Here is an 11,253-nt window from a genome sequence, read left to right on the forward strand (position 1 = left end):
GTATTCTATTACCCATATATCCGATATGACATTGCATAGCATTTATAAAGATAAATCGATAGTATAACCTTAACTCGAACCATCGAGAGTTCTCGTACACGTTATTCTCGTTATTTCGCTCATTGATCCATTATAATATGTAGATAGATTTAAGACGATTCGAACGTTCCTTCGGACCATCGGTGTAATTCATTATCAACGACCAAATTAGAATATTTTCTTCTATTTTTCTTTTTCTCTATTTCTCTCCTTCAATGACACAGTTACCTCATACAATTCCCCTTATTAAATATACAGGGTAATTCGCTGATGTTTACGAGAAATTATTTCATTGATAAAATTTCAATTGTATTCTAAAGAAATTTTCTTTTTGGTTTCACTTTTATCGGATTGTGCGAATAAAGTTGAGAACCATCGATAACTTCATTCATTTGATTTCATTGATAAAAAAAATCTCGATCGAAAATAACATATGTTTATCTACGTACGATAATCGATATCAATGATCGTATTTCCAGCTGATAAGTTATGCCGAAATTCAATGGCTTCTCAATTCGCATAGTTTCATTGATAAAAATTACTTAAAAATCTCGATTCGAAACAATATGCGTTTATTTCCGTACGATCTTCGATAATCGATATCAATCGATAATAGGTTATGTTCGATACAGCGATACACATGGATGCACGTGTACGAATCCTTGATGGATTATATAAAGTATACAAATTAAAAACATATTTCTATATAACTTTTGACGAATTACCCTGTATATATATATATATATATATATATATATATATATATATATATACACATATAATATACATGTAAGTCTGTTAACGAAATGTATGTACACATCCAGAACCAGCGGTGCATTACCGCCTTAGATGTAATTTAAAAACGCGCTTAGCTGCAAATAGTTTACGGTAAATTTAAACGTAAATCATATAATTGTGTGTACGTATGTATATATGTGTGTGTACGTATGTCTGTGTTAAGCGATCAAGCAACGACATCGTAGAAAAGGTTATCGTTTTTCAAATATTATTTATAATATATTTTAATCAACAAATTTTTCATTCTTTTCTACACTTATTTAAAAATTTATTAATTTCGAGTAAGTCAAGATAAACAAATATCAGCGTTATTACTTAAACACCAAAGTTTCTAAACTATATCGAAAGTCAAAGATGTTATTATTATTGATATTATTTTATTATCCTTTGAAACGTACAGACGAAATGTGAAATGTGCGTGTAATACGTCCAAAGAGATTTTGTGCAACGAAATTAGTCACTTACGAAGATGAGAAGTTGTTTCATTGAAGATATTGGCATTTGCATTGTCTTACCTCAAGTCTGCTATGAATATGGTAGTATGAAAAATATTCGTTTCAATGCAATATATATTTTACTGGTCATGGATTAAGATCATTATGAAAAAAAAAATAACAAAAGAAAGATAATAGAAAACAGAATTATAGCTTTAAGCAATGAGACCAAAATAAGTAACGATGAAACCTTATTCTCTTATATGGAAAGGCAATCTTACGACAGTCGATTTAAGAGCGATTTTACAAAAAGAAGAAATAATAATAATAATAATAATAATAACTAATTTTATAATATTATTTTTGTCTCCTGTATATAAATAAGTGTCACTAACTCAGAAATATTATAATAATACTGATCTATAAAATATATTGATGCTATATCATTCAGTCAATTTAATCGATTGTTGGTTATTACTTATTAATATTATTTATGAGTTTTTAGGTTATGTTAACTCAATGCATGACATTAAATCGTAGCATTATTGGTAAGTATGATTATTATACGAATTTTGTTGAAATTAATTAATATCGAATCTTAATATCGTACAAAAAATTAATGTCATTGTTACTTCATCAAAAGAATCGTTAAAAATTGGAAACTATTGAAATAATAGACGTTAGTTTGCTTTTTCTCATATCTTTCATATATTTTTTTTTTGTTTCGAACATTAGGTATACAGTAATTAGCAGATTATTAATGCTTTTTACAACAGAGATTATTGTGAGAAATTAGATTAATAAAATTAAGACTAATTGAAATTTTTTCAGTTAATCGTTAAGTTTGTACCAGTTCATGATTTTGTACATATATTAAATTAGCATGTTGAGACGAAATGTTACATATATGTAACAACCAACATGTAATTTATTTTGTCCCATTTCACACACTGTTCTTTATAAAGTATCATATAAATCTGGACAAGGTGTATCTCCTTTTTATCGTATTTGTCACATATATCTATCATATATATACACACATACAAATATATATATATATATATATATATATATATATATATATATATACATACATACATATACATACATATATATATAAATATATGAATATGATTTATTATCTATTTTTTATTAGTATAATATTGCATTAGAACTCTTTTGACTGAGTCTGTTTACAGTTTCTATATCTGATCAAAGACATACACATATGCAAATTCACACAATACAGAGATCAAATATATAAAAACGAGTATTGCTGTTAGTATGGACAAAGATCACATATCACATAAATATCTACAAAACCACGCACTTTGTAATTGAAAACTAGTATAATGTACTTTATAGTTGAAAATTAATTTTAGCAACAGTATTGCTATCGATACAAGTAAATTAGATTTTCCTGTTAGAGATAGAAATACATAATAATTCCTACGTCTTCAAATATGTCAGAGAACAAAATCTATTTAAGTTATATTCGGTATTTAGAGGGATGAAATTATTTTAGAAGACATACCATTAAATATTATTAAGAATTAATGAAAATTAATATTGATTGTAGTCAGTGTACAGATAATCACATGCTACAATAAAGTTTCTTTAGTATATTGATATTATTTTTAAGTAATTATACAGACTCAGTGTATCTTCAAACATTTCTTCATTATAGCAATAAAAAAAAATTCATTTTTACAAGTTATCTAACTGAATGTTCAACCTCAAGACATGACTTAATTACTTACTCTATGGACAAGAAGTTGGTGTTCAATGTTTATCTAATCGTAATTTAAACACGCTTTGTTCTCTGTGTACTTTAGAATTGCACATATAAATCATTTTCAGTAAATATTATACATTTCTTCACAGCCTTCTTACGAAAGTTTAATGTGAAAGATAATTTTATACTGCACTTCTTGTACATATTCAACAATCCACATCGATTAAAATTCTACTTTTACAAAAAAGATCTGCACTTAAAAAATAGCTCTATTTACATTAATCATATGTTTATATATCATTTTGCTAATTATTCATTAATATATGTATGTATGTATGTATGTATGTATGATGTGTATATATATGCATATGTATGTATATAATACACACATACACACACACATGCGTGCAAAATTTTATATACATTAATAGAATGTACATACATACAATTAAAGATTGCATTGTCATATCTATGAATCGTTATTCAAGAAATTTTGCTCTTTTTTCTTATATATGATTTATATGTGTAACATTGACCAATTGCTATATGTTTTGTTTAATGTCTTTGCTCGCCACATGATTATTATCATTACTATTATTGCACAAACTTTCATCGTCCAAAGTCAAATCCAATTTAGTATCTCCAAATTGATTATCCGATATATTTTTAACTTCCGAAGTGTTATCATTAATTTCTAAATCAATATTTATAGATTGACTTTGGGATTCTGCGTTATGTTGGTTATTCTGAAAATATGTGTCAACCAAAGACACGCTTTTGCTAATCTCTTTAGAATAAGGAATAGTTGAAGATCTGTTTAAAACGTCCACTTTATTAGAAGTCGTAGAGTCATCCAATTTTTGCATTAATTCAGCCCATGGATCTTCTAAGATAGAATTAATGTCAATATACCTTGATATGTCAATTTGCCTATGACCATCCTTTTGCATACTCTACAAAATATATGATAATTCAAGAAATTAGTTGGGATCTTACAGAAATCAAAATTATAAAATACATCGTGCGTAATATTTATGTACCTTATTTTGTCCATGAAATTGCATACCAGTATGCTTATAAGGAGAGTATGAATTATTGAAATGCGGTTTTGTGTTCGCAAAGTGGTTTCCTCTATAATCATTAAACAACCAACTACCTGAATTGCGGTGATTTCGACCAATCCCAGAACCATATCTGTTACCACTGTGTCTTCTTTGATCCGGTGTACTACTGTTCAAGGGAATAAAGTCGTTATCGCCACGATTCAGCTCTACACCGTTGTAAGAATAACACCCACGCTTGTACGCAACAAAACCACAATTTGTCCTTCTCGTATCAACGTAGGACTTCCACTCGTGATTATTCTGATTTCTACTACCGCCCGGCATATTTAACGGTGATTTCCTCATTATTAAATTTCTAATACACTACACTTTTCCTTTGCAAAATCAACGGATGTTTATAACCCAAGCGTCAACCAACGAGTGACATCAAATGACGCCATGTCAGCTTGTTGTTCCATAGAAAACAAAAAATCAGATGCATCCTTAAGCATTATCGGAAGTATATCCGTCAGTAACTTTTATATAGAAATACGAATAATGTTTCATTTATATATTACATACATAGTTTGAAAAAAATATAATTAAAATAATATATAATTTGATATTACACATATATATATATATTATTTCCTAAACGAATGAAAAAATGTTTTATTTTTTTATTAACAAACCCAAAAGTCCAACATCTAAAGTATTCAAAGTTAATGATCGTAGGATATAAAATGGCGTCGTGCGGTATTTATCATATGGATGTACTTTGTATCATTGTAGCTTTTACATTGTATCTTCTATGAATGTACATATTTTAATATCATATTAATAATTCATTAATAATTAATTATTAGATGTTAATTATTATATCGTCAGCATACATAAGTAAAAAAATCGAATTGCATTTATGCTTGTCGTTCTCTGATTTCTGATTGGTTGGCGTACATAAGAAGAAGCGAATCACAATTCGATTTTTTATCTCTTATATCAATTGCATGTAATGTTTGAAATCTTTGCATTCTAATCAAAAACTTGTGATAAAAAATGCCAGTACATATATATATATATATATATATATATATATATATACACATGATTGGTCATAGTACATAATGAAAGAGCCATATGTGACATTAAATTATTAGGTATGTGAACACGCACCTTTATCTATAGAAAATTCTCTGACATTTATCAATTATTTTTATTCCGTGTTTTATCTGTCGATCTTCTTTTTTGTTTTCTGTTTTTTTTTTAAATTCCCTATCCTTCCCCTAAATACTTTTGTGCATCCAACATTTGCTTCTAGCGTTCACTAAAACTTTTTTTTGGGTATCTGTTGTATAATATTTTATTTGTGGAACTTTTATATCTTTAATACTTAATGTGACTATGAATATTTAAAATAAAAAAAGAAAAGTCACTAATTAGATATTTATATTCGTAACAGATATTTATATTCGTATTTTTTATGCAAGTAATCTTTTTAAATGTCAAAATATTTATTTTTGATCAACGTTAATATTTTCTTTTAAATATTAGTTATTAATCGTTATAAATTCGAATATTATAAAATCAAAAATGCAGAAAATAATTTCTTCTTCGTTTGTAAGTATTTTATTTGATAATACGATATATGAAATATATAGGTAATTTACATTTTAATTAAAGGTACATGGCAGAATATGTAATACTATTTCAATGATGTTACGTGCACAATTAACAACATTGAAATTAAATAAACAAGAACTTCCTAAACAGCCAATTCCAGATTTAAAAAAAACTGCGGAACGATATTTGACGTACGTTCGTATTATTCTTTATTATTATTTTAATATTTTTTACTCGAATAAAAAGAAATATGAATATATATTTTAAATGTAAAGATATAATTATTCTTTCAGATCTGTAAAACCATTATTGAGTGAAAATGAATATTGTAATACAAAAAGAATTGTTGAGGAATTTATTTCTGAAAGTGGTCCTGGACCTTTTTTACAATCAAAATTATTAGAAAGATATCATAATACCGATAATTGGGTAAAAAATAAAGGTTTTCTTCGACTATGTTAAAATTAATTTAATTATTCTTAAGATTTTTTATTTATTTACAGATGAATAACTGGTGGATAGAAGCAGCATACTTAGGTTATAGAGTTCCTCTTATCATGAATTCTAATCCTGCTGTTGTTGGTCCACCTTTAAAATTTTGTCATAAAGAAGATATATATATAACTGCAGCACATATTATTAAAGCTATTTGTGATTATAATGATATGTTGAAAAGGTAAATTGTATCTAAGATTTATTTTACACGTTAAAAAAAGATGAACATAGAAAATTAGTCAAGAATTATATAATTCTGCTTAGTGGTAAAATAAAACAAGAAATGATTAAAAATGAACCACTAGATATGCAACAATATGGAATGATTCTTGGAACGTATCGTCGACCTGCACCAAAATGTGATCAACTACTACACACTGATGATTCGAAACACGTTATAATAATGAGTAATAATAATGTAAAGTATATTCAACATGTTTATATTATATACAATATTTTTTATATATTAACATTGGTATCTAGATTTTTATTTTCATAGTTCTTTAAACTTGATGTTATTAAAAATTCTTGTGTTTTAAATGAAAGTCAAATTGCTGGTGCAATCAAAGATATTGTCAGTCGTTCCCAAACAAAAGGGATGCCTATTGGTATTTTAACAGGAAATGACAGAGAAACATGGGCAGAATGTTACTGCGTACTTAAAGGTATTCACAAACTTTTCAATTATAATTGTGTTATACTTCTTTTATGAACACATTTATGAATATCTTATGAAATATGAAATATGTATTTTTTTTAAATATAATCTTTAAATACGTGCATGTACGCGTTGTAGTATTGTGTGTTAGTATCTTGTCATTTTTAGAACAAGGAAATAATAGGAAAATAATAGAAGATATTGAGCAATCAATGTTCATATTATGTCTGGATAAAGAAATGCCTAAAGAAATTTTTGGAAACAGAAATAATGCTTCTGTTAGAGCTCTACAATCCTTAAGCGGTTATAACAGTGATTTAAATGCAGGAAACAGATGGCATGATAAGACTATACAGGTAATGTTAAACGTTAACAAAGTTTATATGTCAATTATTATAATAATCTAAGATACAAAAGTAATTATAGTCTTTTGTAGATGTTCCTTATATATGAGACTTTGATAAAATTAATTTACAAAAATTGTATTTAACAGTACTTTGTTTCTACGGACGGTTTTCTGGGATTGGAAATGGAGCACAGTCCATGCGAAGGTGTCCCGGTTGCTGTGTTACATGACCATATTGTAAAATATATGTAAATATAAAAACATGAAAACATATGTATAAAGCATCACAATGTGAAGTAGGTTGCTCCCTTAATACATATTTATCTGTATTTGTATTATTTCTATTTTAGCACATCAAAATTAAATGATGTAAAATGTGACAAATTCGATAACTTCCCAAGAGCAGAATGTTTAAAATTTGAAACCAATGACATAATAGATTGTGCTATTCAAAATGCTACCTGCATTGTGGATAGGTTTGTTATATTTTTTTGTATATAAAACACATGTGCTTTTAACACGTTTGCTGCGAAAAACGTTAATTGACAAAATTGCTTTATGTTGTTATTTTATGTTACGCCGTTCGGCCTTATCAATTATGACAAGTAAATTAAAAAATATAAAGTACATCTAACGTTTTTCCTTTTCTTTTTTTAAAGCAACGAATGTGTTAATTTGGATAATATACGAAAATATTCTTATTTGTAGTATCTCACAAAATGTTCATATGGATTGCTTTACATTTAATGAGTTTGGAAGTAAAGAGATAAAGAAATATAAGACAAGTCCTGATAGCTTCATTCAAATTGCCATGCAAGTTACTTATTACAAAGTTCGCAATGAACCACCAAATCATTATGAAAGCGCTGGATTAAGAAGATTTAAAAATGCAAGGACAGAATGTATCAGATCGACTAGCACCGAATCTGTATCATTTGCAAAAGCCATGAGTAAAGATGGATGTACGGATGAAAAACAATTAAAAGAAATGATGTTTACAGCCATAAACAAACATAAAACGACTGCAACCGAGGTCATTATTAGATAACAGATGAATATATCGATTAGTGAAAAATTATTTCAAAGTACTCGATGCTTTAATGAAGTCTTCTATTAACAAATTATTTAAAGATATAAAATTTATTTTTCTGTTCAGGCTTCATTAGGACAAGGTGTCGATAGGCACTTATTTGGTTTAAAAATGATAGCTTCTATCGAATCAATGTGTCTTCCAGAATTATATAAGGATGTTGCATATATTAAAAGTACATACTATGATTTAACAACGAGTCAAGTAAGAAGTAAACATAGTTATTCCGAATAAATATGTTTACATTTGTAGATACAAGTTTTGATGTAATTATCTAATTAACAGGTACCTTTTAAAACATCGTCATTTATGTGTTATGGTCCGGTTGTACCAGAAGGTTACGGTTGTTGTTATAATCCTCGAGAGAACGATATTCTCTTTGGTTGCTCTTCCTTCAAATCCAGTACAAAACCAGATGCAACACAATTTGCCAACACTTTAAAGGAAACTTTGTGTCGGATGAGAAATTTATGTAATGTTTGATTGAATATATATTATTTAATAGTATAAATATATATTATAATTATTTCATTTGTTAACTTGGATAGATTATCCATACGCTATATTGTTTTCATAATTTATATATAAACAATAAAATTCTCAATTTCCAAACATAATGTACAAAATACTTAATATCTATTTGATTTCTTTCTTTGTGGGAAAAAAAAAAGAGGAATCGTCGAAAAAAAAGGAAACAATGTTCCCAGTGCGATTTATCAAAGTGAATTCTCATCTTTGTACAATTTTTCCATGAATTTGTCTTTATTTTTGATAACATACAATATAAAATATTACAAAATTAATTCAGTTTTGATGAAAATATATATATTCTATCATCGTTGTCTACCCGTAATATTCCACATGACATTGTACTTCTTATGGATGTGTTTATACAATATTCATATAAATAAAAATAATCTATACCGTACAATGAAAATTTTTGACTGCGTCCATATTTATATATTCCCCTCTGTTTAACCGATCGAATTTTAAAAATAATTTAGCATGTAATCATGTAACGTATTACAATCAGAAATATTATCAATTCGAATAAAGAAAGCAATCGTATATATAATACTTCAAGAAAATTAATGTAATAATACCCATAATTCCACGATTTTCCAAGATCAATAGTACTTATATTTCCACCATCTTGCTGAATTTCTCCTTCCATGTATGCCTTTAAAACGGACATATTACGTCAGCACATTACCCATATATACGCTAGTATGTAAAGCCAAACGAAAGTAACCGACAATCAGTGGACGACAATAAGTGTGGAAAAAAATGAAATGGAAAAAATTAAGGAAGTAACATCGAGAAGTCTCGTTCTTTTGTTCCATGATGTTAAATCTTCTCCTATATAATACGGTATATAATGTATATACAAGTATCCATAGCCTATATACCATATCTACGGCCATTTGTAAAAAGTGATCAGCAACGTACAATACTTGTCAGACATCTTCTCTTGTTTAGGGCGTGTACTGCATCGTATAAGAAAAAAAATTTCAAGTTCTTATTAGTTCTTAAAAACGTTAAAACGTTCAAGTAAAAGTTACATTTCTCAATTTCGATAGCATCACATTCAATAATTTTTATTCAGTAAAGATGGGCAAAACGGCAGTAATGATTTTACAAGAGTTAGGAGTGAAAGAGGGCTTCTTACCAGTTTATACCTTGATTCGTTCACAAACTGGTAAGCACATAAATATATTTACTTTTGAAGTAAGATATAAAGATTTCTCAGCAACTGGACAAGCATTGACTAAAAAAGATGCGAAGCAGAAAGCAGCTCAAAATATGTTAACATTATTGGAAGACCCAAATGATACTTCTAAAGCAAAACCATCATTATCATCAAACAACATTTATCCTGGTACTTCATCAGGACAAGCTTTACTAGATTCAACATTAACGCATGAAGACCTTAAAAATTATGTTGGATCTTTGCAAGTATGACTCATTTAAATTATTATTTTTTCTCTATTTAATTTTGTGAATATATATATATATATATATATATATATATATATATATATAATACATATATAATAGAATATATATGATTTCATCATCATTCTCTATACAGTTTACTATCTATTTTTTATAAATACTTTTTGTCTATAATATGAACATAATAAAATTTTCTGGTTTTTTAGCAATACTGTATAGAAAATAAATTAATGCAGGCAGATTATCAAGTTACTAATATAACTGGCCAAGCACATGAACAAGTGTTCACTATGTCCTGTACAGTAGGGTCAACAACTGAAGAAGCAACAGGAACTACAAAAAAACAAGTCAAACAAAGAGTATCAAAAAAGATATTAGAACGTCTTAAAAATACTAATAATCCCTCAGTTGATAACAAAGATGAATGCGGATCTTCTAATCCTTTTAAAGACTCTGACGATTTGTCTGAAGAAGGCAAAGATGTTTTTGACAAGTTAAGTTTACAATTACATAATTGTGAACTAAACGAAACCGAATCTCAAGCAAATAAGAAAGAGAAATTTCTAGATGCAAATGTCGAGAGGTACCTAGAACCACAACTTAGAAAGGATGTTACTGATTTCCAAACTCGTCATTCGTTCTTCAAACAATACGTTTACAATACTGTCTGTAATTGTAGTGAGGAAAAATTAATTGAAATATTTAATACTGTCAAGAGCTTTAAGAGTAGTTTTATGGATATAGACAAATATGACTTCATAAAAGTAGCTTCTCTGGAACAGGAGATTTTAACGTATATTGAAAAGAAAATGAAATTATCCATAGAAAAAAAGATTATACGTTGCAAAAACCCATTGCTAAAGATAACTGCTTTTAAAATTAGTACTCCTCTAGCTATAATTCAATTTGGAGCACATAACAATTCGTTGGTTGCAGGAGCAATAGCTCTAGTTAATATTCTTGACACGATTATAACATACTTGGGGTAAATATAAATGTCTAATTTCTTATAGTTGTTCTTACAATTTTACGTTATGAG

The 11,253-nt window shown here is 27.6% G+C and overlaps 3 protein-coding genes across 5 annotated transcripts; 2 read left to right on the forward strand and 1 right to left on the reverse strand.

Annotated features, from left to right (window-relative positions):
* Positions 1–1,955: 1,955 nt before the first annotated feature.
* Positions 1,956–4,537, reverse strand: LOC122634378. 2 transcript variants are annotated; one of them, XM_043823266.1, is made up of 3 exons: positions 4,163–4,304; positions 4,047–4,079; positions 1,956–3,959 (listed from the first exon to the last, which is right to left on the reverse strand). In XM_043823266.1, exons 1-3 carry the CDS (start codon positions 4,196–4,198, stop codon positions 3,549–3,551), a joined length of 480 nt encoding a protein of 159 aa, XP_043679201.1. In that variant the 5' UTR covers positions 4,199–4,304; the 3' UTR covers positions 1,956–3,548. The 2 variants fall into 2 exon arrangements, with proteins under 2 accessions (XP_043679201.1, XP_043679200.1); XM_043823265.1 differs by having other exon boundaries at positions 4,047–4,537.
* Positions 4,538–5,142: 605 nt separating this feature from the next.
* LOC122634374 (carnitine O-acetyltransferase-like) lies at positions 5,143–8,875 on the forward strand. Of its 2 annotated transcripts, none has more exons than XM_043823255.1 (12): positions 5,143–5,206; positions 5,730–5,860; positions 5,963–6,098; positions 6,173–6,345; positions 6,429–6,582; positions 6,664–6,829; positions 6,991–7,178; positions 7,316–7,416; positions 7,519–7,644; positions 7,877–8,201; positions 8,325–8,462; positions 8,544–8,875. In XM_043823255.1, the coding sequence occupies exons 2-12, from the start codon at positions 5,760–5,762 to the stop codon at positions 8,739–8,741; spliced, it is 1,806 nt and encodes a 601-aa protein (XP_043679190.1). In that variant the 5' UTR covers positions 5,143–5,206; positions 5,730–5,759; the 3' UTR covers positions 8,742–8,875. The 2 variants fall into 2 exon arrangements, with proteins under 2 accessions (XP_043679190.1, XP_043679189.1); XM_043823254.1 differs by lacking the exon at positions 5,143–5,206 and adding an exon at positions 5,618–5,666.
* A 437-nt stretch (positions 8,876–9,312) lies between these two features.
* On the forward strand, positions 9,313–11,226 carry LOC122634377 (RISC-loading complex subunit tarbp2-like). The gene is made up of 2 exons (XM_043823264.1): positions 9,313–10,214; positions 10,421–11,226. Exons 1-2 carry the CDS (start codon positions 9,870–9,872, stop codon positions 11,201–11,203), a joined length of 1,128 nt encoding a protein of 375 aa, XP_043679199.1. The 5' UTR covers positions 9,313–9,869; the 3' UTR covers positions 11,204–11,226.
* Positions 11,227–11,253: the final 27 nt, after the last annotated feature.

The sequence above is a fragment of the Vespula pensylvanica genome, chromosome 14, assembly GCF_014466175.1.
Source record: "Vespula pensylvanica isolate Volc-1 chromosome 14, ASM1446617v1, whole genome shotgun sequence".
In the NCBI taxonomy this organism is placed as follows: Eukaryota; Metazoa; Arthropoda; class Insecta; order Hymenoptera; family Vespidae; genus Vespula; species Vespula pensylvanica.